The sequence below is a fragment of the Neltuma alba genome, unplaced genomic scaffold, assembly GCF_004799145.2.
Source record: "Neltuma alba isolate B1F8T4 unplaced genomic scaffold, ASM479914v2 tig00012665_pilon, whole genome shotgun sequence".
NCBI lineage: Eukaryota > Viridiplantae > Streptophyta > Magnoliopsida > Fabales > Fabaceae > Neltuma > Neltuma alba.
In genome coordinates, this window is record NW_021637098.1 from 22,464 (window position 1) to 44,812 (window position 22,349).

Genomic DNA, 22,349 nt, shown 5'->3' on the forward strand with positions numbered 1-22,349 from the left:
TGTGTGGGAATTAAATATAATGATATGAGTAATATAAATAATTAAATAGGGTAAAATGTAAAATTAATAAGTAAATTTTGAAACAAATGTCTCTTATAAAAAAAAAAAAAAGATATACTTCACGATAATTTTTTTTCAAAAAAAAGATACACTTCGCAATGAAAAAGGAGGGAGTATGTAACATGCAAGGGCTCAGAAAGCCATATACATACACGTCGCCATAATCTTACATTTGTGTGGCACTTTTCTGTCGGCAAGCCAAAAAAAAAAAAAAAAACGCCGCCCTTTCCCAGGAAGTGTCCTTTTTTTCCCGGGGGGGTTACAATAGAAAGGGTCTTTAGTTCCTTTTACTCCTCGCCCAATAGTTTTTTCAGAAAGAAAAATACATTTTTTTTATACCCCCTGTGACGATGATTAGATGTGGTAAACATTAATTGATAAAGATAATATTAAAAACTAAATATTATTTTAATACTATCATGTTAATTTCAATACTTAAAGACGCTTTTATAACCATTTTCTAGTGCATGCAAATAAATTAAAAAGTGAGGTGTGCAGGTGGGAGGGAAAACACGCAGCCATTATAAATACTATGACCTTATTTGATTTTTATCTTGATTTTAAGTATAAGATTTTAATTCATTTTATCTCTTATATTTATACATTTTTTTCTAAGGTAGTTTTTCTTGGTAATTCTAACCAATATACTTGATTAATAAGGATATTATAAAAAAACAAGACATATATATTACAAATAACTAACTTAACTTATTTTTTTAATATTCTTAAATTAATTAATTAGTTTTTATAATCAGAACCGGAAGTAATAAATGATTATAGCATATATTACCATTATTTGCGCAGAAGTCGAAACGTGCGGAGGGGAAATGGAAGGAGAAAGCTGTGTATAGATACCGCCGCACCTGCATGATATCGTATCCCGAGGCTTCCTCCGCAATAATATTAAATCATATGGATCAATGCGGCCAATTAGAACACACGATGGTGCCAAGCACACAGCAGTCATACTCAGAACTGCACGTGGCATTTTTTCTTTATCATCGGGCAATGTGAAAAACAATGCCGCCACAAGTTTCGCCCCCTCTGAGAATACATTCGAACAGCCAACGTTTTTTATTTTTAAGATTTCAACTAGCTACAAGCGTCCAAGCGTCCAGTCTCTTCACTTGGCCATGCCAAGGGAGTGTCGGTAAGCATGAGGAATGAAACTTTTAAGAGAATACCAATGTAAACAATCATCTTAGTATTTTTTAATTTAAATGAATTCATTAAATCCAAGATCAAATGAACTCATTATCCTGAAACAAAAAAAATCTCGAATGAGAGTGACGAGATCTCACTGGTGGTTCTCGTGCTGACGTTTTAGAGCGTTAGGTGGGATCCGACACTCATCTGAGCACCCCAGATATATCCCTCTTGCATTTATCTCTGAAATGCCAAACAAGTTAATAATGTTCGATTTATTATATGAAAAACACGAAACACGAAACACGATTTCAGGCTCACATCAGCATAATAACAATCCGTGCGGGAAAAAAGTCTTTTAAAACTACATAAAACACACACCAACAAAACCAAGTGATGCTCTTTTAAACAAACGATAAAAGAACCATGCGCCGCAAATAGAAATTACTATCACACACGTAATTATAACTGCTTAAAGAATCCCAACAATCAAAACTCCGTTGAAGGTTGGCCAAAAAAAAAAAAGACTATTGAGGAATTGGAATTATGATCGGTACTTTTTCTAAAGTTACATGCAACTTGACATCATTTGGAAGGACTGGGGGATAATTAAAGGAAAACTAATGGTGCTTTTAGAAAGCACGGGTCATAATTTTAAAATTCGAAACATTCTTTGAAAAAAATAATACTCCTCTGGTCCTTAACATAGGACCTAATTTTTAAGTTGGTTTTGGTCCTAAATATAAGACCCATTTCTCATATTTATTAATTTTCTTTAAATTACCCCTATAGATACTCCCTCAACCATAATCAAGTAGAAGAGGGAGAGGGGGTATTAAGAAAGATGATTATGGTGTTTTAGGAAAAATGTGTCACTTTTCTTGTAATTAACTAATTTACCTAACTTCCTTAATATAATCAAATTAGTTAAATAGGTCTTATATTAAGAACTGGAGGAGTAATTATTATTCGTTGTGCATTTCAGCATTTGAGGCTCTACTGATGTTATTCCCGGCTTTAGCCTACTCTACGAGGAAACGGTTCTATCTTGGGCCGGGGGCTTAGGGCTGGGCACATTACTGGGCCTTCTGCTCCGCCTTCATGCATGTGTAAATTCTGCCTGGCCCAAATATTTTCTACTTTGCCCAGTTAAGTTATGCATCATTAGGACCCCTGCACAAAAGAAATACCACTAATCGTATGGGCAATAAGCCCGTCTTCAGTACCCCAAAAAAAAAATCGCCACTAATCGTAGCTTGGTTCTGATTCAGATCATGAGTTGCAGATCAATCATGTCTCAAGAGTGCTTCTTTTAAACTTTAACCGATTTACCTGATCCCTAAACAACGAAATGAAGAGCCACCACGCCATCACCATAAATCATAGAGTAATGTCAAATATTTTTCAAATAGTTTATTCATCAATAATAATCTTTCGGGCATTGTGAATTGACAACTAAATCTTTAAGACTCTAGCTTTTTTTTTTTTTTGGTTCTCTGTCTAACTCTCTACAACGTTAATTCAAACACCACTAAACACCTAATCAGTGGCATGGAATTTTTTTTCCCCGGTTTCAATACCGACCTGGTTACTTTTATTTTTCCTTGAGAAAACAAGAAATCACTCGTCAATTTCGCACAAAATACCCATGAAAAATAGATGAAATGATATATATATTTTGCATCGAGGAAAATGAAGCATCAACGTCCTATTTTAAACGATGGAGAAGTTATTTTCAAATTTCAACTGACCAAGGGAATGATTGCAATTTTCTCTTTTACCCAATGCGTATCGAGCTAATTGGAGGACTTACGAGTGATGAGCTACAACGCATGAAAATCTGGCTTTGAAACGATCGATTTTGGTTTCCCTCCCGTTTGTGGTGGTGGGGATCACAGAGTGGCCCTACTAAGCACAATGATAATTCGAAATTATCTTGCGTGAATGGTGGAAAATAAGCAGATGCATGTACTCTTTGATTTGCAGACGATGTACGATGCTTTTTGAAAGACTTTTATTACGTGCATGTTGGGGCGAGTGAAGAAATGGGTGTTATGACTTATGATTATTGTTTTTTGAGTTTCGAGCTGGAGAACATTCAGGCCCTTTTCAAATCGAAACTTAAGATGTGAAAGTAAAGAGTAGGCTTCAGAAGAAGAAATAGGTGCGTGGACTTCAGTGTCCCGTATAGCCTCTGCTTTTAACCTAAAAGCTTTGATTCACAGCTTGTCATACACTGTCTTCGTCTTCTTATATTCATTGTTTAAGGTTATTATATAGTACCGTTAACAGTATTTTAATATTATTAAGCGTTGTTTTGAAATTTTAAAAAAGACGCGTAATATGAAATGATTTTTTAAAGGACACATCTAATCAGATAAGGGTAGTGAAAAAGGCCGGATTTCAACGTGTCACACACAGTAACCAGTAGCCTACACGAAGCTGTAATCAACGAGAAAAAAAGAGACATAAAATGGCGCTTCCATTTCAAAGTCAGGAATAGTGAGTAAGTACATTGAGATGAAGAGCAGCACAGACGGGCCGCTTTGTCTTACACAAAGGAAAGGAGACGACGAAAGCAATGAAAGCAGTCGCTAGTCGGTGAAATCAGTAGTGAAGACGAGGAATTAAGTAGGATCATAAATAATGGGAAACCCCTTCATTTGCCTTCCGGGTGCAACGGGAAAAGCTCCAGGGTTTTGTATTCCTCATCTCTACGTAATAATCTGCTTTCTTCTAATGGAAAGCACTCAAATGCCAGGCTCCTACACCTCTTCCTCAACGGGTTTTCGTGCTCTCCTTCTCCTACTTGGCCCTTTACACTCAAAACAGAAATATATACGCAAACCCGTTAGTTTGGTATGAAAGAAAAAGGTACTAAAAGGAAAAACAAAAGAACGCATAATTGAGACTGATAACGTTGTACACCTATTACATACCGTTGTCCGTAAAGTTAAAGGAATGGCAGTGGTAGGTGGAGGAGTAGAAGAAGTGGTGCTAGTATTAGGGTTGCGTTTCTGCTTTTGTCTTTCACGGGCCTTGTGGTTTTGAAACCAGTAGAAGACATTCTTGCCTTCGATTTTGCCGTATTTGCCAAGCTGAGCAGTGATCTGTTCTATCTGCTCAGCATTTGGAGTTCGCATTCCACCTCTGTACAGCATCTCCAGTATCCCTATCTGTTCCTGCGTCGGATTCCACCTCGTTCCTCCTGGGTGCGCCTCCACCTGCGCGCATTTATCACCGCGTTAAATCAGCTAAACTAGTCAATAACCAGACTATGTATAGGGTTCCTAGCTCGTCTTTGAAACGATAATGATCAGTGTTTTTTGGAGGTAACATGTTAAGTGGTTATACCTGGGGCGGCGAATCTTTGTGAGGGTGAGGGTGAGGGGAAGGGAGTTTTCTGGGGCCACTTTCGGGTCTGATGAAAGAGGAAAGGGAATGAGAGTGAGTGTTGTTGTGGAGCTTGGGGGCAAGAGGGCGTAAGCGTTTGAAGCCCAGAGTGAGGGAAGGTTCGTGCTCAAACATGAGCCCACGTGCAAACTGATGCACCTCCATGCTTCCCATGGTGCACGACTGCATATATCATGCCCCTCCCCACTCCCACACTGATTATATAGGAATGAGATGGTGCCTTAACACCAAATTATGAGGCGAGGTTGACTCAGGAATTCCCTAATACCAAAAAGAGACATCTATATTGTAGGAAATAGGAGTGAGGGGGCGTGTCGTGTGCGTGTGTCACTGTGCTGGGTGTAATCCCGTCAAATCGGCTGCTTCTTTTTTCTTGCTTTCATGATAAGGTTTGCATGCTTTTCGGTGGCCCCTCTCTCTCACTCATAGCTTTTCAGCAATAAAGTGGAAAAAGAGGGAGGGAATGAGAATTCAGAAAAGATTATTCACCCCCCTGGTGAGAGTATGTTTTTAAATCGGATACGGGTTTTAGAGAAAGAGGAGTGTGAATGGCGTCTTTTGTATGTTGGGAGGGGATAGAGAATGTTGGAACACAAACTCTGCGCCATATCTGAAAACCATACTGCCCAAAATTTCCGCTATCCTTCGGGAACTGTACCTGCCTCCATTTTCCAAAATACTTTATACCCACTCATCTGTCACCTAATCAGCTAAGCTACCACCATGCTTTTCTTCACCCAACTCACAGCATAATATTGCAGTATTCATAAAGTTATCCACGTGAGATTCAATATACGAGAGTGTAATGCATGTATTATTGCATAATTTTTTTTTTTTGGGGGTTGGGGAAGGTACATGTTTTCATTCTGTTTGTGTTAATTCAGTCTTCTTTTCGATTTCACTGTATCACAGAAATTAATCCTATATGTGAATTGTTTCATTTACTGTCAGAAATCTATTTGTGCGTGAGTAGTATTATTATTCATCACCTAATCCGTAGAAGATGTGTGATTAGACCAGTGGGGTGTGTGCGCGTCTGAACCTGGGCATCATCAGCTGGATGATGGAAAGTCCAATTTAATAGCTGGAAGAGAGGTGATATTGTTAAAGAAAACAAAACGATAATCCAAAAGCATGGTGTGATGAAAAGAACGTGATTTCATGTGTGAATGGACGTCCATCTCGGATGACAATATCAAACCAGGGTTGTATATATGTACATGAAAGAATATAACGCACGCGTTTGCTAGCTAGCTAGCCTGGCTTGGACTGGCTTTGGTGTCTCCTCCAGAATCTCCTTTAATAAATTAAGTAATTAACTTCCTCAGCTTCGTCTCCATAAATTCCTACGATCTCGTCCTGCTCACCAGCTCATTCTGATTTTCCCATGTTTCCTGTAGCTACGCACATACTCAGAACTCCAGTGTTCTCATATATAGCTTGTCTACCTATTCGGTATTGGTGTTCTTCTATGTTAAAACTTAAATGCAAGACCGAGTTAACTAATGCATAAAGATTATATAAACGGGTGAAATTAATTATTTGTTATTAACATGTACTAAATGCGTGTCAGTGTCTGTAATATACCCTTTTTCTAATGTGAATATTAAGTTAGGGAGATAAAAGATGTTATTAAGGTAAACAAAACAAATCACTCAAGTGACGCACACATACATGTACACTCACTGTTTAAGGTAGTTAAGTGGATGGTAAAACTTGGGAAGTTAGCGGCGAAATGAAAGAGAAATAAAAAGGCGGGGGGCTATATTTAACCTGGAATGTGATTGGGGGGATGTCACTATTATATATGTGGACGTCCAAAGAAAATCGTGGGTGGGATGACAATGATGTCCAAGTTGACAAAGTTGGATAATGAGGCCGAGAGTGGGGCCTTTGCTTCCATCAATTTGGCCTCTCATTTAATATTCTGAGATCTCCCGTATCAGATTGCGCCACTTTTACATGGCCTCCCTTCAATCACGACACCCCAACCCTTCTTCCTACCAGTCCACGACACTTGTCCTCCTTACGTGCCTCCACGTATAATATCAGCCTAGCTCTTATTACCTTTTTATTATTACTAGCACTTCATTAATTCATTCATAATTTGCGTTTGTGCTAGCGAACTTCTAGACAGCCCCTGTACTGCCGGCGCATTAACATTGTTCAACTACTCTCCCGTTATTCTTTTCTATTGTCAATTTATGTCTCCCCCACCCATCCCCTCCCTCTGTTGCACTCTTCCAGATCTCCCATTCTGTGGATTTATCGCTACTCTGTAATTGAAGTAGAATCAATCAATAAGTCTAGTGCGTCACACAAGTTTTCACACATACTGTATCTGATTGAGAACCGATCGTTCGAGGTTGTCACGAAAATCGCAAGTGCCGTAGAGAAGGAATGTCACGTAAAATATACTTGGATCAACAAATAAACAAAAAGCTGTCCCGCTTTCTTACAAGAAACTTAATGAAGAAATACTGAGTAGGATGGCTATGAATCCTATAGATGTGTGTGTGTAAGGCCGCTTTATCGCTGGTGATTGACGGGGAGCTGGCCTGTATGTTTAGAGGGAACAAGTTCAATGAGCTCTATCCGATCCTATAGATGTTTATCTCAACCAAAACAGCTAAAAATAACCGATGTTAGAGTCACGTATATTTGGAATAGCATTGAAAAGCACTTATAAGTATAATTTGAGATAAAACTTTTTTCACATACTTATCTCAAATTTTATAAATTATGTTTGAAAAATTATTTATAAGTTATTTTAAACGGTTCTAAAATGAGTTAGACCAATATTACCCCATCTACTAATTGAGACGTAGCCAGAGCGAGGACTTGATTATCGAAAACTTCAAGGGTTAGAATTTAAACTTCATTTTTTCAGGGGGCCTTAATGGCTAAAGTATAATTGCAATGATAATTAAGGATGTTTATTATTTCCCCTTATTCTTTTTATAAGATTCCAAAATTTGGAGTAGTTTGGTCTTTTTTATAGAATCCTATTTAGGGGTGTTTGAACATTAAATAAACTTTTACCAAATTTGTTCTTGATTAATTTTCTGTTATCTCTCATAATCTTTTTCTCATATTACATCATTTTTCATTCTTTATCTTATTCCTGATATTTTTCTCTTATTTTTTTCTTTGTTAAATAAGAATGTATCTGGAAATTATTTTTTTGTATTTTTATTTTTCATTAATTTTAATTTTTTTAAACCACGTAATTTAATTTAAATGATCTTATAAAAAACAACTGAAGTGAGTAACTTTGAAAAGGGAAGTAAATATATTGTCGGTCAAAGATAAGGGGAAGGAGCATTGGGTCAGTGGACCCCGCGCAGTGGAAGAAGCGGTGGGAGTTCATCATTAGGGGAAGACAAGGCCATCATTTGCACGTGTCTATGGACCGTATCTTTCAATCCAGCTATCAATCCTCAATTATAATGCAAATATTCATCTCCTCCCACATGTCTATGGTGTACGTACGTACAGGTGTTCATTTATATTCATGTTTACACATATCTGACCGCTCTGGTTATGCAAATAATTAGTCTGGAGACATGCCACATGAAAACCAGTTAACAATAAATCAAGTTTTCGCACGTACGCAGTTAGAAAAGACACCATTAGTAAAAGTTTACGATAGAATATTTCTAATGGACAGCTATACAAATCAAGAGAGAAATAATAAAAACTGTTATACTCCTCCGATCTTAAATATAAGACTCTTATACTAGTATGTATAAAGGTCTTATAATTAGGACCGGAGGAGTGCCAAGCTTAATTTTTCTGCGGAGAAGAGTGATATTGTTCAGTCTATGAACTTTAGCGGCAAGTTTCTTAAGATTCGATCAAGTCTGCCCGGAAGTCTGTTTTAAAACCGCACTAACATATAAATATACACTCAAAACTCGAAAAAATGAGCTAGCTAGACAACCAATGTACGTACGTAGCTATTGTAAGCGTTGATAATTCATTGAAGCTGAACCTAAACCCAAATCATTTGTCGGAAGGGGAGTCTCATAAAGAAATAGGAAGCGTCCCTGAGGGACAAAACATCAAATCGAAAGCGATCCCTAGGCTGAGAGAGAGAGGAGAGCAAATGTCGTGTTCAGCTGCTTTATTAAATGTGGTGGGTAATTGAGTCTTGTGATTTCCAAATTCTATAGTCCTACTCGTTCGTAGCTAGTAGTTGTCATTTAGCACGGAAACCTTATGGCTGGGAAATCGATGGAAAAGGATAGGTGATGCCAATCACAGTGGTCGCGACTAAAGCGAAATCATTGTTTTGGTGGGTAGATCGAAAATTACATGCTAGTATTACGCATTTTAATTGATCTCATCACGTACATGTATGTAGGCTTCACTCATCATGACCGGAGGAGGTACGAAAGAATGTTGATTCCCTTTAGCTTTTATGGCCGAGAAAGAGGAGGGAAAGGAATTAAAAGGGGAATGGGGATGATGAGGGGAGTGAAATTGTGGTCATTTCATGTGACGCAAAGTGGGGGCATATGCGGAGGAAAGGGGATTCTGGGTTTTGGATGACAGTGCAGGCACAATTCATAAGTGAATTGTACAAACTTTTCTCTTTTTATTCCTTTCCTTCCTTCGCCTTTTCTACTTTTCTTCTCTTTACCACCTCGTGCTGCTGGCAAAAACTCTCCATGAGTTAAAAATTTTGACAACCTCTTCACCTGTCCAAAGCATATGGCCTTTAATCATCACCTTTCCTTCCACTCAATGATTAAATCAGGGTCGCACCTTCTTAAAACTCGAGCCCCCACTCATTACTATTGTTTTTAACATAAATTTAAAATTTCCAATCGCTTCAAAGCTTAAACACCATTATTTCAGCCCGTGTAACCTATCTTCCATATGCTAACTGTCCAAACGAAGACCGTGCGGATTTAGACGTGTGTGTGTCCGCCGAGACCATGATGGAGTTTCCAAATAAAGCTGTCAAATAAAGCATAGAGAATGGGCCGAGCTGGACACGGAAGGAAAGACTTCAAATGCCTGAAAGGGTCCACCCGTGGTCTCTAAGGGCTAGTTCATAAGTAAGTGGGTTGGGCCGAAATCAGAGGGCGGCAACCCCGCATGGCTCTTCCGATCTTGCTTCGCAGTTTCTGAGCCACAGCATCAGAGCCATTGCTTTGATTTTGGTCTTAGACGGGACCCTGGGCAAACGCGCGCACTTACCAATTAACGATATTGCAGTGAGAATTGAAATCACAAAAATACAAGAATTTAATCACATTTTGGGAGAACTTGTGCCTTTCTTGTAGCACAAGATAAACATATTTTAACTATCGCCTGTTTGATGCGGATTCAACTGGAGTTTGGTGACTAGGGCACTGCCAGTATTTGAGGCAATCCTATTTGAAATATTATCGGGCACTAAATATAGATACCTCTCCCAATAAGAATTCGAACCTTAATTCGTCATGTTGTGAGAGACTAGTCGCTTTTGCTAGATCCTTCACCATTTTAATTTAATGCACCATGTCCATGGTGATCCTGGAATCTGCTTCTATGGGCCCATTCCTGCCAGGCCCCAGCCCCCTCCATTATACATGTCCTACAAAAGTACGAACACCTCCCCACCCACGGCCCCCAGAATAGACGCTATTTGAGTCGGGCTTTTTTTTTTTTTTTGGTGACAAGAGTCGATTTTTTGTAAAGGAAGGCTTGAGGAGTTATTGGGATCGTTGGTGCTGAAAAGTAAGGCGCAGAAAATGAAGGTGCTAGGTAGGAAAGGAACAAGGGGTTGTTGTACGATGTGAGGGGAATGGTGTTACGGTGGAGTTTATGAAGTGGGCATTGATTCCGTGCTGGACAAGATATGCGGTGACAGTATTGGATGCTCCGCCCCTAAATAATTGAAGGCAGCTTACGGAAGCTACTGCCTCCATTCATGTGCAGCCCAATCAGGCCAAGCATCATCGTACGTGCGTAGACCCCACATCTATCCAAATATAATATATTAATTGTTAACAGTGCACCAGTACCTATCCTCTTTTTTGCTATTTTTCTTTTATTATCTTTTTTTAACTATTAGGATAATATTTTAACAGTTCAGATTTTAAAATTATTATTAAAATGTTGAATTGTAAAAATAAATAATAAATTACACACTATATTAAAATTTAATCCTAATGGTTTATAAATACACTAAATGTTTTTTTTAAAAAATTTATAAATGGTTTATAAAAAGATTGAAATCTAAACAATTGAAATATGTTAATCTAATGGTTAGGAAAAAAAAGAAAAAAGAAAAAAGAAAAAGGAGATACGAATGAAAGAGAAGAGATTCTGAACCGTTAGCGCATATATCGACAGGGCCGGCCATGATCATGAATTCATGATCATCATCAAAACCTGTCCCGTGCTATAACTAATATACACCCCACCTCACCATTGTTTCACTAATCATGGCTTCCACTTACATGCAACTAGGCACGGTTCATTTCTTTTGTCCCGCGTTAAAACATATTTTAACTAATTCTTATTATAAGTCAAATAGCTGATTTATATATAACAAGATGCCAGCATACTTCGCTAGCTCTATACTCTAGTCACATTCTCTACTCATCTGTACATGTATGGATCGCATATATCGTTGCTTGTTCTGCATCCAAAAAAGGAGAGAACGATATAATTCATTCTGTTGTTTATCCCTGTCATTTGGAAATCCCATTCACCATTTATAAATAGCCTCTCTCCTTGCTATTTTTTGCGGTTTAATATGCAAGTACAAACTGAAGGCACTCCGGTATATATGTCATTGAGTTTTTTCTTCCTCTTTAAAGAGAATAATTTATTGTTTTCCTTGTTCAGAAGATAGAATATAATATATTGTATCGTTGAAGTCAAGGGAAAACTGAGAGCACATGCAAGAAAGGGAACTAACTTGGTGTATTATTAGTTAGAAGTTGGGCCTCAAACAAAGCGGCAAAAGATATTAAAAATAGGGGGGTAGTTTCTCTTTGGTGGTCAGCAGGAGATATGCGACAATGATTAGGGATTTAGGCAGGCGCTCGTTGAGATATATAGATAGAGCACACCGCCAAAATTGGAACGCATGCAGCGTCATATTTAGACATGTAACATCTTGGACAGATCATCCACGTGATGATTACCGTCAATCCCTTGACTCCCCATCATCCCTGTGCATCTTCCACCCACAAATCCAATCTATTACCTCTAATTCTAATAATAAGATCTCATTTATGAACTATAAACAAAGTTTTATAGTTAGAATATGAGGTAGTATGTAATCCTCTTTAATTCGCTTCTCCCCCCTGATCATTTTACCACTTCTTAGCACCCCGCACATATATGATCCCAATTCGGATTCACTATCGAATCCATCGCTAGACTGGGATTATTGTACCAGAAGAATGCACCAGGATTGGGTAAAAGGAAACTATTATATTGGACAGAGAATATACATGATTATTTCCTTTTATAGTTCTATTACCTTTTCTGCTGAAACTCGAACCATTATAAGACCTGACTAAAGTTCTTCCTGCGTAAGATATTGATCGTTCAGTGGAAATAGAAGTTCACATCTCATCGTTGTCATTGAGTTTCTAGTTGTTTGTGGGGTTTCGATAATTTTGATGATCGTGACAGCTGCTTTTCTGGGTGCTCATCCGCCTTATCTCCTTATCCACTCGTGTTACTATGTACCGGGCGAAACATCTCGGTATTAGCATTTGCAAATGTGAATCGCATTAGATTATTCAAGTATCAACGGAGTTGAGTTGATATAATAAAAAGTCTCACATTAGATAAAACTGAGCCTCACAAGTCACATATAATAAAGTGAAAGGAATATATGAATTTAAATTAAAATTTTGACTTAAAGATGCAACGTTGTTTTATTGCTATTCCTCAATTTGTTCTCCCCGTCTTCGAGCTTCAATATGGGATTGTTTTCTGTTAATGACTACGCCCCTCCGCATGGCTCACTTCATTTATTTAATTATTTGTTACCTTTGGCTCTTACCTACTAAATTCCATTGTCCATATATAATTAATATATCGTCACGAACATAACACGGGCAATTTATTTATATGCCTGTTAAAATAAAATAAAAAAGTCGCTTCGGTAATTAAACAAGTTGGCTCGATCACTTTGACCACTAACTGTTCTGGCTTACAGAACTCACCGACCTTGTTCAAGCTTATCAGAAAATTAAAACTACACGGCCTCCTCTCAGACATACAGACATATGTTTGATTCCCGTACCGGCGGGTATTCCTGCCGTCTAGATTTTGCTAACTATATCCCTTCTTTACAAATTAAGTGGAAGAAGCCGAAACGCCTAGAACTTAGATTCACCATAGGCGACATCACAAGATAATTATCAGAGAGGAGACAAAAAGTAAAAGATGTGAATATTAAGGGACCCGATGATTGAATCGGCAACATAAGTATATCTTAATCTAATTGTAATCCTCAACAAGATCTTCTGGTCTGGGGAACTCATTCAAGTCGGGCTTGTCGTCGGAAGGGTTTGGGATACGAGAATTTGGGTGATGAAGAGCGGCTTGGAGAGCGTCAACTCTGGCGCCGACTTCGGTGGCCCTTTTGCGAATGGAATCGGGGGACATGTGGCCCTGGACGACGAGGCGGTGGTCGTCGCCGTCGTCTTGGAATAACAATTCGGGGAAGTTGAGGCGAGCCGAAGGGCCTCTGAGATAGAAAACGGCGGTGTCGTAAGCGCGAGCGGCGGCCACCGGGGTGGTGTATGACCCCAACCATAGCCTCGACCTCTTGTTGGGTTCCCTAATCTCCGCCACCCACTTGCCCCACTTCCTCATCCTAATCCCTCTGTACGGTTTCTGTCTTGATTCATCTTGCTTGCGCTTCTCCGCCCTGCTTCTCATCTTCGATCGTTTTCCTTCTGCAATACTCTCTTTCCTCCGTCTCCGACGCACCCTACCCCCTCACTTATTGCGGTGACAACTAATTAAGCTATACTTCTGAGGTATAATATTGATACCCACTCGTCCATATAGACATATGGATTTTCTCTCTTGTATCTGTGTGTGTATATATAATAAGATAAAAAGAGCGGCGAAACGGAAGCAAAGACTTGGTGGTAATCTGTTTCCTCAGGGGCTCAAAGGACTTGCTCGTATACTGATTTTATATACGGCGCAGATATAAAGCAGGAAAAAGGGATAATCATGAAGATCAGAAGGAGGTGAATGACTTTCTGACCTGGCTGCTATCGTGTCGATGGGAGAGGGGGGCCACGTTGAGTGTTGTTTTAAAAATCCAAAGTGGCCGACACAGCCCATCAGAGCCATTTCCTTCTCTCTGTTCCGCACTCCACGTAGCATGTTGCGCCCCGTTATGACCGCCGACGTGGACGGGATACGCTTCTACCTATTCCGATGGCCTGTGGTTTTTATTTCTAGTTATTTGCGTTTCCGTCCTAATTCTTTTTTCAAATTCAAAAAGAACCGTGTTTTCGTACGTTATTTGAAGAAAGGGCCCCCTGGTCGGAGTTGGATAAAAATGGATTGGTATGTGGTTATGATGCATAGAATACATCTGCGAGACGTGGTAGAGATGCACGGTGGCCTCAATATGTTCTGCTTTTCACTAAACTAAAGCATTTTTGGGTCTCTTAGCGCAGTTTCCTCAAACACTGAGATTCGAACTGGTGCATATATAAATAGATAGAAACAGAAATGCAAAAAAGGAAAAAAAATGATATTGAGTGTTGTATGTTTCATGTTTGTTGTGATATGGAACCCATCAGCTTCATTGTTGTGTGAGACTGATGCTTCGTTTCTTCAACCCACACTTTTTTCCCGGCTGCTGTTAGAACCCAGCTCATTTTTGTTCCAAGCAAGTTCTCTTAGTTCACGTTACTCTTTTAAATTGTCTTCTCCCATATGATTACCATGTAAAACAAGTTTCATATTTGTCTCACAATATATTCACTTTGCCAAAGTTTGTTAATTTATGAAAGCATTTCTTTGGCTATCCACAGGAGAAATAGTATTAAATTAAACCACATAAGAGACTAAATAAAGTGCCATGTATATTACACACATGACATTACTTGTACGCCTTGTGCGTATTGCGTTGTCCGGTTTGCTTGTTGAAGAATTTTTAAATGCCGCAACTTGATGTTGCTGGGGTTCCTCAACAAGGATGGATTGAGGCTAATACGTGTGAATAAAATAAGGAAATATAGTTTAGAATGAAGCGGCGAGGATAATAAAATAATTACATGATTAATGAGAGGAGGGACAAGTGGATGAAATGAAGAGAGGTCGGTGGGAGGCGGATGGGAGGGATGGGTTTGGAACTCGAAGTGAGGGAATCACTTTCCGTCCACGCATTATGAAGACATTTTTATTCCTAGGTTCCGCCATACCCCTTTTCTTTCCCTTTTCAATGTCAATATTTAATTCACTTAAAATATTTTTATTTTAATTTTTTCAAAAACTACTCCCTCTGTCTTTTTTTATAAGCACCATCCCCTCTTATCCCTATATATAAATAATATTTGCAGGTTCCCTCAAATTTTTGTAGCAAATTTCTTATTTTACCCCCATCAATTATTTATTTTAATATTCAATGTTTATTGTTTCATTTTCCAAACTATCATCTCTTTACGTTATATATTCTCTCTCTTTCATAATTCTATTTATTATAATAATTTTCTTATTCTATTTTTTATATCTTTTCCTTCATAAATGAGGGTATTTTGGAGAAAAACTTTTAATTTATTGTCTTTAACTAATTTTCTGATCTACGTAATGGAATCCTTTGTTGCTTATAATAAAGAAGCGAGAGAGTACTTATCACGGCGTATAAATATTTCAATGTCATTTCTCATTTTAAAAAAATAAAATAACTTCAGTTAACATGCTGCGTATCTATAAATTGAGTAATGATCTTTTACGTTTAGAAGGTTTTGATTGACAGATTTCTTTTTTATTTTTATAGTTTTGCAAGGCGGCTAGTATGTTGATGCATGATAAACGTTCGGCGTGGATTCTTTTTTGCAAGGTTGACTTTAATTTGGGTTTGTATGGGTGGACTTTTATTTTATTTGTTGTGGATGTTGGGTTCATTGAGCTTAAGTCTAGGTCACTTTGATTTTATTTTCTTTCCTATTTTTTTTATCTACTTTATGTTGGCTGACATCTGCTTGGGTTTTGTTCAAATAATCTGCATTTTTATCTCCTTTTTTTTTGCATTTGTTAATAACATTGCCTTTTAATTGGAAAAAACAAAGTAACGATCATTAGATGAATGCACAGTGTATGGACGCAAGACCTTTTAATATTTTGAGGCAATCACAATCTTGCTTCGGGTCGGGGGTCACTTGGCGATAGAGGTTGCAACTGTTTTGATAGTGGGATCGTTAATCATAAGGAAGAGGAAAACAGAGAGGGTGATAAGGTGACGAGCAGAGGCGAACATTCTCTTTTATTACAGTGCGAGGCAGCAGCAGGAGAAGAAGAGTGATGAAAGAAGGATGACGCAATAATGCTAGGAAATGGAGGGTATAGGGTCCCACTAACTGCCAAACATGTTAAGTCGGCAGTCCAATAACATGAGAGCCGTTTGACTTTAACCATGTCCCGTCCTCACAAATCTCACCACTTTGACCAATCATCTTTCAGTCTGCCTTGCTCGACTCACCAACCATTTTCAGCAGCAGTAGAGATGCATGTATCGACTCTGCCCATTATCTGGCAACTTGCACCCACCTTCTCTAACAATCACAACCATTAAGAAAACCACACACTTCTTTGCACCAGTTGCATTAACCAAACGTCTCATTTCAACATTATAATCCTTACCTCTTCCTTCACCCACATTCAACGACTCCAACAAATCCCCTGCCACCATAAATGCATTATCTCCTTCTCTGTTCATACCTCCCAAGACTAATCCAAAACTATATTCATTGCATATCAAACTCTTGTCTCCTATTTATATCTACTGCATCTAATCTTTAATATAAAAGCTAATTTGACTTTTAATTTAGTTCTAAAAATAAAACTTATATCTATTTTGTCTCACATATTTATTTATTTTTTTTAAAGTAGTAATTATAATAGTTGGAAATGTTAAGAATTTAATCAAATGATAATTCTAGCTAACACATATAATTAACAAAAATATTTTAAGAAAGATAACACCTATTTATTACAAATAACTAGCTTAAGAAACTTTCTTAATTGATTCAAATTAGTTAATTAGTTCTTATATTAAAGATCAGGAGTTGTATTAATTATTATCTCCTTCTTCCTACATTTCATCACCCCGCATGTTGTCACTTTTCATAAATGCCAAGTAAAATATCTAAGTTGAGTTGGGCTGGCTATTCCACAGCACAACATAGGCCGAACTGGGCCCATGTAACATGGGCCACAATACTTGGTCGGTTTGGACCCTAGATCCGGGTCATGTTCGGCTTAGCCTATCTCAGCTCATTTGTTTGTACATGCAAGCCCCACATGGGTACGATCTCACGAGTGTAAAATTATTAAATAAAACAATACTACTATTAAATCATGTATTAATTTTAAGCTAATATATTTCAGAAAAAATAATTATGAGTTTGATTAACACATCTATTTTTTTTAATGCCTACTTTTCAATTTATTTATTTTTTAATACCCAACTAACACTAGTCTGATACTGAGTGACTAGGCTTGAAGTCAGGGCAAGAAATGGGTTGAGTTTTTGTCTAGAGGGGTATAAGAGGCTGAGGGGGCTAGGGGCCGGGCCGGCCCGACCCAGTAGGCGTCCCCTCTCAGGAGGCACCCATCTCCTTACAAACTTGCACGTTCAGAGTGGAAAATACGCACATGAAACCATTATTTAAACGCCACTCAATTTGCAACTTACCCTTTATTTCCGTAACAAGGAACAGTCAATCGACAGATAAACTAAATTTATTTAAAAAGGCAATAAACAACAAGGGAAAAATGAACTACAAGATTAGACCGTCTAGCGCCAGCGAACAGTCATATATGCAAGAAATCAACAATTACTACTGAGGTGTTTTCTTTTCTTTTTTTTCAATTACTTCACCTGGTATTCCAAGCCAACCCCTATGTCATGGAAAACTCAACCGGTTTGGACTAATCTAGATTTCGCCGTCGTAGGACCCTAAGGGCGGCTAGCCTACCACCAAGTATTTAACGCTGCTGTATGTCCAAGACTCGAACTCGAGACCTTTAGTTAAGTTAGGACGACCCCTTACCAGTCAACCTAAGCGCTTGGTGATTACTACAAACATGTTTGAAAGTTTCATAAGCACTTAAAATATATATATATTTACACAAGTCGAAACAAAACTTCTCTCATATATCTACCTTATATTCTGTAAAATCACTTCTAAAAAATTAATCCGAATCCAATATTAGAATCATTTATGTTCCAAATAGTGGCAGTATAACGAACAAACAGATGAAGAATTGAACAAGAAGCATAGCTCCCACAACTTAAAAAGAAAACATACGTTGACAAATGCAACATAATTTGCAGGTGAAATGATACGAATTATTAATACTTGAAAAGCAGAACTACCAGAATGAACCATCTGATACCCAGAGCATTTCAAATCAAAATGATCCCTTGCCACACAAAAGGATAGGAAGTCCAATCAGATAGAAGTTCATATATCCCGGTGAAAATTTTGCATTCAAACCATTCAGAATAATAGCTTAGATTCCCATCAGCAGCCAGAATTAGAACTACACTGAAAAGTGAAAAGAATATGCTTCGTCTGGGAATGGGAATCACTTCTACCCAGGCAAGAAGAACAGCCACAAAATTTACAAAAACCTCTACCGCATAACGGCACATAAGTTCCTCCACAAGTCTACATCTTCACTAGCGCTTCAAAGGAATACATCCTAAAACGAGAGAAATAGAATATAGAACCAGCATTCCGCACATCGAAGGCCAGAAGATAGCAGCCAACCATGAGCCATCCACATTCATCGATATCAAGTTTGTCTTCATAAAACTCGATGTCCCTTTCCTTAATCGAATATAAACTACCCCAATTTCAACCATAACCATTTATCGCAGTTTCCATACATCTAAAAACGTAGAATTATCACCACCACTGTGTAACGAGGGTAAGAGAATGAGAAGAAAGTGTATCTGATTCACATTAATACCTGAAGGGAACAGATATTTATAATGGCTTATGTCCCTTAACCAATACTTTACAGAACGTACAACAGAATAGTTAAGTTGCTAACTAGCTCTTAATACTTCTTTATATCCCAATACACTGTTTCTTAAAGTTCCCAATACAAATCAGATGGGTGGATGTAGCCCAAAAAAACATAATTCAGTTTATCTTACTCTGGTTTCCATGGTCTCTGAGTTGCTCCTCCTGAAGTTTCAGCCTGGTACTCAACACTCAGCATAAAAGCCACAGGACTATGTCAACTTTTCCTTCTCTTCAGCTGACAACTAATTCACATCAACAACTTAACATTTGTCAAAGCTAATTTCACTAAGGTAATTTTTCTGTCAATTATTGAATGAATTAATATCAATATAAACAGAAGGCAGGCCATTCTTTATTAGTTATGGAAAAGATATGATGCCTTTATTGTATCACAAATGCTAAAGATTATGAAGTTTGGACGCTTCAAAACTATAGGCAGCCAACACCCAAGTATAGGTAATGCCTCATTCTTTTCATAACTGGGTAATTCAAAACAAAAGGTATTTCAGGAGAATTGTGTTCAGCTATAGGCTCATACAAACAATGACATTATACAGCAAAACAGAACCTCTTCCCATGGAATAAGGAGAAAATACACAAGTCTAATCATTTTTTGGCTCCTTAGAGACATACTTCATGGATAGTGTGATTCCAATAATAATTCAAAGTGGCTAGTCTGGTTGACTGCATAATGCATATCATTATATCAAAAAACACGAGAGGGAAAGAAAAGCAGACAATTAATTTTACCAACCAATTAAGATGAAAGATGCCAAAGACATGCGAGAGATATGCATTATTGAAGGTACCAAACAACAAAGCCAGTATCATTCTCTTCCCAAGCTCATTTCAAAAACCTTTAAACGAAATTCCAGATCAGAGATCAAATACTGATACAATGAAGGAAGGAACTGGAAAGATTTATTATTGAGCGAGCGTAATCTTCAACCTATTTTTCGAAGTACCAATGGAATAACCTGACCTAATTACCAACCAGGAAATGAGAAGTTAGACATTCCAGTCTGATTATTAATTAAGCATGCTCAGCGGTCCCTTAGTTAAATCAAGCTATACAAAAAGGAAAAAAAAAGGTACCATCCAATTACTAGATATTCTATAGAATACTGGAAGAACTACCACTTCATGCATTCAAAATTCTATAAATTAGTACCAGAATTCAGAAATAGAAAATGGCTGCCGAATTTAGCCTGTAATCGTGGCCCAACATTGATTGATGGAAGGAAATAATAGAAAAACTTTTGATGCGATTAATTAATGCCACAAAACAAAGGGATATGACCATTCTATAGTATGAAAAATTTCCTGTTGCACAAGTCAGACAACACAGAGTACAGATTATTGGGAGTAGAGAAGCTTTAAAACACATATGATTCCATTGTCATCATCATATAAATTTTGATTAGCCTTAAAACCTAGCATTACTATGGCATTCCTGATGTATGATAGTAAAATACTACATAGGGGAAGCATGCACTTTTTAGAAGTTTAGATCTAACAAAAATTATGTTCGTTACAGGTGAACCAGAAGGGAATTTAAGGAGAAGAATTGCGATGCAATAGTCATAAAAAAGGTGAAACATCAATGTGCAAGATTCCAATGATTCTGTCTTGGTTGTCATATATTCAGAAATAATTTCAGGCTACCAACAAACTTTACATGGGAAAATGGAATGGTTCAAAATGAAGAACTACCATCACAAGCCTGATCGACTGAACCTAACGCAGCTCCCCCTCAAGAGGATGAGGAAGAAAATCGTGGGCAACATTGAAAGACACCAAAAAATACAGGCAACCTAACTTTGCGAAGCCAGACACTCTACATACACGCAAAATGTGACGTGTTCATTTAAGGATGGAACCCTCTATGGTGCCACTGGTTCCATTGTTTAATCCTTGAACAGCCTCGGTAAATGGTTCCGAATGCAATCAAGTTCCATCGAAGAGAATGAATCAGCCCTCAAAGGTGTGTGCAACCACAGCAAAATATTTACGCGAACCAATTATAGTTGTTATTTCAATTCAATAGAGCCCATCTTCTGTTTCCTCATCCTCATCAATCACTAACATATAATTTTCATCAAGTTCTTCAGAAACCCATCCTTGTTCCTCATCCTCGTCCGAAAATGTTGCATTTCTCAGATCATTAAACTCGGTTCTCATTGCAACAAGCTCGTCTACGATTCCATCCAAATCGCTCGTAACTAAAGTATCTCCATCATCATGCGATATTGAAAAGAAACCATCATCTTCAGCAGAAGACTGTCGTCTTTTGTTCTTGGGCACTAAGTCTATCTCTGCAAGGTCTCCATTCTCAACTCCAATCCAAGGAACCCATAAGTCGGCATGCCGCCCTAATGCCCTGTCCCAGTCACCCACAACTACTGTTCCCAAATTTGCCTCTCTCGCCCTCCTCAACATCTCCGAAAAATCTGAATCGTCGGACACCAAAAACAACCAATCTATCCCTCGGCTCATTGAGTGTTGCATCTGCCTCTTCAGTGCCCAATCAGCTGCTTGCGGTTTATCTTCCACCGTCTTCACAAATACTCCGGCACGCCTTAGTTCGGAAGCGAGCCCATATCCCACCTTAGGGGTAAGCAGAGACCTTGCTGCTTCATTGTACTTGTGATTCCCAGATATGAACCTCTCTTTATAACGCTGACGCTTTTTCCCCTTAAGTGACCTCATCCGATTCAGCTTTTTCTGACGCTCTCGCTGATGGAGCTGCTTGAAATGCTTCTTGAGGTCCAAATTAGTTTTACACTTGCGGCCGCAAACCCCACAAACGTACGGATCAGAAGGCGTGACCACTCCCTTACGCTCCAGAATTTCTACTTGCTTTCGTTCACGGCGTTCGTGGAGAACCCACTGGGGTAAGTGGATAAATGCGTGGCGATTGGCATAGGCAGACATGTCGACAATGTCACCGAAGCGCTGTGCCATCTGTTTGAGTGCCATGGCAGCCTGATAAGGCGGTCCGCGAGGGGGTTTGTTATCAAGGTCCCACAAGACTACGACTTTGTTCTGTTTGGGAGCATAAACACCTTCCTTATTCCTAACCATCTCGATTTCGGAAGTTGCGGTGGAGCAGGCTCTGGTAAGCCATCGGCGTGAAGGCAAACTTTGAAGTGGGGATTTTGATGAGATGGCAAGTAACCCTGCGTTTCTGAAATTGAAGGAGGGAGATGGGCAGAAATGGAGGGTGCTCTGTGAGCTGAGATTGCGGAGGAAAAGGGAAGGAGTGGGGGCCGTTGCGCAACAGAGTGATAGATTATTCATGCTCTGTTTCCTCGCAAGCCCACTTCACTGTTCACTCTCACCGTTCGGACTTGAACTGGATGAGATCTCCAGAATCAGAGCGACGAGGTCCATGAAGTTATCCACTATCTCTGTCTTTCATCGTGGATGAATTGTTGTAACTGATTTGCCAGTTGAGAACTTGGGATTAAAAATTGGATTTTT

General features: G+C 38.5%; 3 protein-coding genes across 3 annotated transcripts; all 3 read right to left on the reverse strand.

Annotated features, from left to right (window-relative positions):
• Positions 1-3,671: 3,671 nt before the first annotated feature.
• On the reverse strand, positions 3,672-4,877 carry LOC114729707 (WUSCHEL-related homeobox 4-like). The gene is made up of 3 exons (XM_028916741.1): positions 4,561-4,877; positions 4,146-4,430; positions 3,672-4,021 (listed from the first exon to the last, which is right to left on the reverse strand). The coding sequence occupies exons 1-3, from the start codon at positions 4,786-4,788 to the stop codon at positions 3,866-3,868; spliced, it is 669 nt and encodes a 222-aa protein (XP_028772574.1). The 5' UTR covers positions 4,789-4,877; the 3' UTR covers positions 3,672-3,865.
• A 7,861-nt stretch (positions 4,878-12,738) lies between these two features.
• On the reverse strand, positions 12,739-13,741 carry LOC114729708 (ethylene-responsive transcription factor RAP2-1-like). Its single transcript, XM_028916742.1, has one exon. The coding sequence runs from the start codon at positions 13,522-13,524 to the stop codon at positions 13,081-13,083; it is 444 nt and encodes a 147-aa protein (XP_028772575.1). The 5' UTR covers positions 13,525-13,741; the 3' UTR covers positions 12,739-13,080.
• A 6,678-nt stretch (positions 13,742-20,419) lies between these two features.
• LOC114729706 (uncharacterized) lies at positions 20,420-22,324 on the reverse strand. Its single transcript, XM_028916740.1, has one exon. It carries the CDS (start codon positions 22,164-22,166, stop codon positions 20,907-20,909), a length of 1,260 nt encoding a protein of 419 aa, XP_028772573.1. The 5' UTR covers positions 22,167-22,324; the 3' UTR covers positions 20,420-20,906.
• Between the last annotated feature and the right edge of the window lie 25 nt (positions 22,325-22,349).

Bases quoted from the DNA above. Each gene is read 5' to 3' on its own strand.
- LOC114729707 (XM_028916741.1), bottom strand. From the start codon at position 4,788: ATGCAGTCGTGCACCATGGGAAGCATGGAGGTGCATCAGTTTGCACGT. The intron at 4,431-4,560 runs GTATAACCACTT...AAATGCGCGCAG, and splicing joins ACAAAGATTCGCCGCCCCAG to GTGGAGGCGCACCCAGGAGG. The intron at 4,022-4,145 runs GTATGTAATAGG...TTGAGTGTAAAG, and splicing joins CTTTAACTTTACGGACAACG to GGCCAAGTAGGAGAAGGAGA.
- LOC114729706 (XM_028916740.1), bottom strand. From the start codon at position 22,166: ATGAATAATCTATCACTCTGTTGCGCAACGGCCCCCACTCCTTCCCTT.
- LOC114729708 (XM_028916742.1), bottom strand. From the start codon at position 13,524: ATGAGAAGCAGGGCGGAGAAGCGCAAGCAAGATGAATCAAGACAGAAA.